The 3,991-nt window shown below is 40.9% G+C and overlaps 1 protein-coding gene across 1 annotated transcript; it reads left to right on the forward strand.

Annotated features, from left to right (window-relative positions):
• The first annotated feature begins 1,834 nt into the window (after window positions 1–1,834).
• On the forward strand, window positions 1,835–2,293 carry LOC136150090 (keratin, high-sulfur matrix protein, B2C). The gene has a single exon (XM_065910861.1). It carries the CDS (start codon window positions 1,835–1,837, stop codon window positions 2,291–2,293), a length of 459 nt encoding a protein of 152 aa, XP_065766933.1.
• Window positions 2,294–3,991: the final 1,698 nt, after the last annotated feature.

Here is a 3,991-nt window from a genome sequence, read left to right on the forward strand (position 1 = left end):
CTCCCTTCTTTAACCTCCTTCTCACTTCCCACCCCATCCCTCCTCTCTAGGCAGTCCCAGAGCACCCAGTTTGAGCTCCCTGTGACATAACAGCATATTCCCACTGGCTATCTATTTTACATATGGTAATATATATGTTTCAATGCTACTCTCTCTATCTATCCAAACCTCTCCTTTGCCCACTGGGTCCACAAGTCTGTTCTCTGGTCTGCATCTCCATAGGAACATCCTGTTCCTATGTTCAACTCTGGCTTATTGGTACTAAGCCGATTTGTGCGCTAGAGTAAGACATGAGGCAGCAGATTGGGTCTTCCCTTCTACATAATCCTTCAGTGCCCCAGGCATAATAGTATTCAATAAACATGTGCTATTTATAAAAAGAATGATGTCAGTTTCCAAACCTATAAAATTAAATGGTTGGACAAAATGATATATTAAGTTTTTGATCTCTAACATTCAGTGATTCCCCTAACCGTCCTTTAACTTCATACCTGCAGTCATGGTTACCATGACATGGACATCTTTATTGACACTGCGATGAATCACTCTTTACTGTAATTCTATCACTGTACAAACCAAACCTCCACCTCATCAAAGCTAACCATGTGCTTCTACTCAGGGTTGGAAGGCAAGAACAAACCTACCACAAGTAGCAATGGCCACCACTTTTTCCATTTCCTCCTGTATAACTCCAAACTTGTAATGGAAAATCGCATACATTTGGAAGCCACCAAGAATTGTTTTGACCTTTGTTTTGCTGAAATTTATCTTAATCTCTTTTCACTTGTATCTACTGAATGACATTTGATCATCCATTCCCTTCACTGTTGTTGTTCAGTCATTAAGTAGTGTCCAACTCTAATCTGCATTATAAGACTGTGATCCAAAAAAAATGTTTCCTAGCTTCTGCTTCTTCTTTTATTGGTTCTCTTTCATAAATTCAATTGTCATGCTCTTTGGTCTAATATCATCCTTTCAAAGGAAACAAGTTGTAGTTACATAAAAAATGACATAAATTGAAAATGAATCCCACCTTTGAGAAATAAATACTGTTCAGATAAACCATAGAGAAGTGATTCTTATCCTTCAGAGAGAAATGTCAATTACACAAAAAATTTTTGTGACTTTTTTCCCTAGTTACTGGGTATGAATTTTAGTCCTTCTCTTAAATTTGTGCTATTAATATTAATAACAAAATACAGTAAATTAGGATGGAGATTTCATACTCTCCTCAGTGATAAGTGTTTCATCAAGTCTGAATGTGTGAAGTTCAAGAGAAATCATAGAAATTGGAGAGATCCTGGAAAGATCTATGAATTCCTATGAATGTGGAGTTTATCAGTTTCTATCTGACTGCTTGTAGAAACTATAATTTCAATTACCTAAAAAAAGTAGGAAGGCTTAGATGAAGGACAATCAATGGTTAATAATTTTATTCTGGAGATTGAAGGTTTGGAGAATATGATCCCATAGTCACATTGTCTTATCAGTGACAGTGATGTGATCATAAGTGTAAAACAAAGACTGAGACTTGAAGAGAAATTACAGCATTATTTGAAAACAAAACATCAGTATTTCTACCAAAAACAAACACATTTGGTGAGTAGTAGCTGAGCAATAAGGAAAATCCAATTTGGAGATATATTTAAAATAACTCATTGTTTCAACAATCAGAGGGCTCTGGAAAAGATTGTTTAAAAAAGTAATAAGATAAAAATGCTGTCCATCACAGAAACAGGAAGTGGCCAAAGTCTATAAAAGGCCTGAGTGGAACAAACAGACCAGCTCAGAAACTTCTCCAAGCAACCCAGCTCTCAGCCTAACCCCTGACACCATGGCCTGTTGCTCCACCAGCTTCTGTGGATTTCCCATCTGTTCCACTGCTGGGACCTGTGGCTCCAGCTGCTGCCAATCAACCTGCAGTCAGACCAGCTGCTGCCAGCCAACCTCCATCCAGACCAGCTGCTGCCAGCCAACCTGCCTCCAGACCAGTGGCTGTGAGTCCGGCTATGGCATTGGTGGCAGCGTTGGCTATGGCCAGGTGGGCAGCGGTGGGGCTGTGAGCAGCCGCACCAGATGGTGCCGCCCTGACTGCCGCGTGGAGGGCACCAGCCTGCCTCCCTGCTGTGTGGTGAGCTGCACACCCCCATCCTGCTGCCAGCTGCACTATGCCCAGGCCTCCTGCTGCCGCCCATCCTACTGTGGGCAGTCCTGCTGCCGCCCAGCCTGCTGCTGCCAGCCCACCTGCACTGAGCCCATCTGTGAGCCCACCTGCTGCCAACCCATCTGTTAAAAACCTTCTGATGGAAATTCTAAGACCATGGCACTTCAAAATTAGCCAAGGTAGAGTCCCAACAAACTTCTAAATACTAGTACCCATAACCCAGCCCACCTCATGCCACAAGGGCTACATAATTTCCCTAACATGGAAATTGATTTATAATAAAAAACCAAAAATACTTAATAAATCTGGATATCAATAGAAGTCCTACAGTGTGAAAAGAAATGTGTAATACTTTGCTATAAATATCTTCTGAAATGTTTCAACAACTCATTGGCTTTTGGATTTAATAAAATTTTTCATTCTTCAGTGATGAAGTCATTGTTGGAGCTTTCTTTTCTTTGGTATCTGTTATTGATATTGGGGTACTGGGATTTTTCAAAATGTCGATAAATGTGGCATAGTGCTGCGTTTTTTCTTTATTACTGTGCTTTTAGCAGTGGCCTTTAAAAGGTGGATTTCCCAGATCTGAAAGAGACACGTGCACCCCAATGTTCATCGCAGCACTGTTTATAATTGCCAGGACGTGAAAGCAACCTAGATGCCCATCAGCAGACGAATGGATAAGGAAGTTGTGGTACATATATACCATGGAATATTACTCAGCCATTAAAAAAATTCATTAGAATCAGTTCTAATGAGATGGATGAAACTGGAGCCCATCATACAGAGTGAAGTAAGCCAGAAAGATAAAGACCAATACAGTATACTAACGCATATATATGGAATTTAGAAAGACGGTAACGATAACCCTATATGTAAAACAGAAAAAGAGACACAGATGTACAGAACAGAATTTTGAACTCTGTGGGAGAAGGCGAGGGTGGGATGTCTCAAGAGAACAGCATCGAAACATGTATATTACCTAGGGTGAAACAGATCACCAGCCCAGGTTGGATGCATGAGACAAGTGCTCAGGGCTGGTGCACTGGGAAGACCCAGAGGAATCGGGTGGACAGGGAGGTGGGAGGGGGGATCTGGATGGGGAATACATGTAAATCCATGGCTGATTCATGTCAATGTATGACAAAAACCACTACAATATTGTAAAGTAATTAGCATCCAACTAATGAAAATAAATGGAATATATATATATATATATATATATATAAAGGTGGTTTTCCTTGTCTATCTGCAGTCAAAATATATGATTAAAAGAATACATTAGTATTTAGACACTATTCCCTGAAGTCCTCAAGCATGCAAATTAATGGTTTTGGTGTCCCAGAATATCAAATTTATGTCATTTGACTTCTTGAGGTGTCGCCAAATATATTCAGTTCATTCACATATGATTCTGTGGACAATTTTTTAAATCATCAAAGATACAAAAGTAATACATAATTGGAAAGACAGTTATTAGCATAAGGTGTGGGCTTCCCTGGTAGCTCAGCTGCTAAAGAATCTGCTTGCAATGCAGAAGACCCCTGGGTCTGATTCCTGGGTCAGGATGATCCCCTGGAGAAGGGACAGGTTATCCACTCCGGTATTATTAAGCTTCCCGATGGTTCAGATGATAAAGAATCTGCCTGCATTGTGGAAGACCTGAGTTCGATCTCTGGGTTGGGAAGATCCCCTGGAGGAGGGCATGGCAGCCACTCCAGTATTCTTGCCTGGAGAATCTACATGGACAGAGGAGTCTGGTGGGCTACAGTCCATGGGGTTGCAAAGAGTTGGACATGACTGAGTGACCTAACACTGCACAGCATA

The sequence above is a fragment of the Muntiacus reevesi genome, chromosome 18 (assembly GCF_963930625.1).
Source record: "Muntiacus reevesi chromosome 18, mMunRee1.1, whole genome shotgun sequence".
NCBI classification, from domain to species: Eukaryota; Metazoa; Chordata; class Mammalia; order Artiodactyla; family Cervidae; genus Muntiacus; species Muntiacus reevesi.

Coding starts and splice junctions, on each gene's coding strand:
- LOC136150090 (XM_065910861.1), top strand. CDS start 1,835: ATGGCCTGTTGCTCCACCAGCTTCTGTGGATTTCCCATCTGTTCCACT.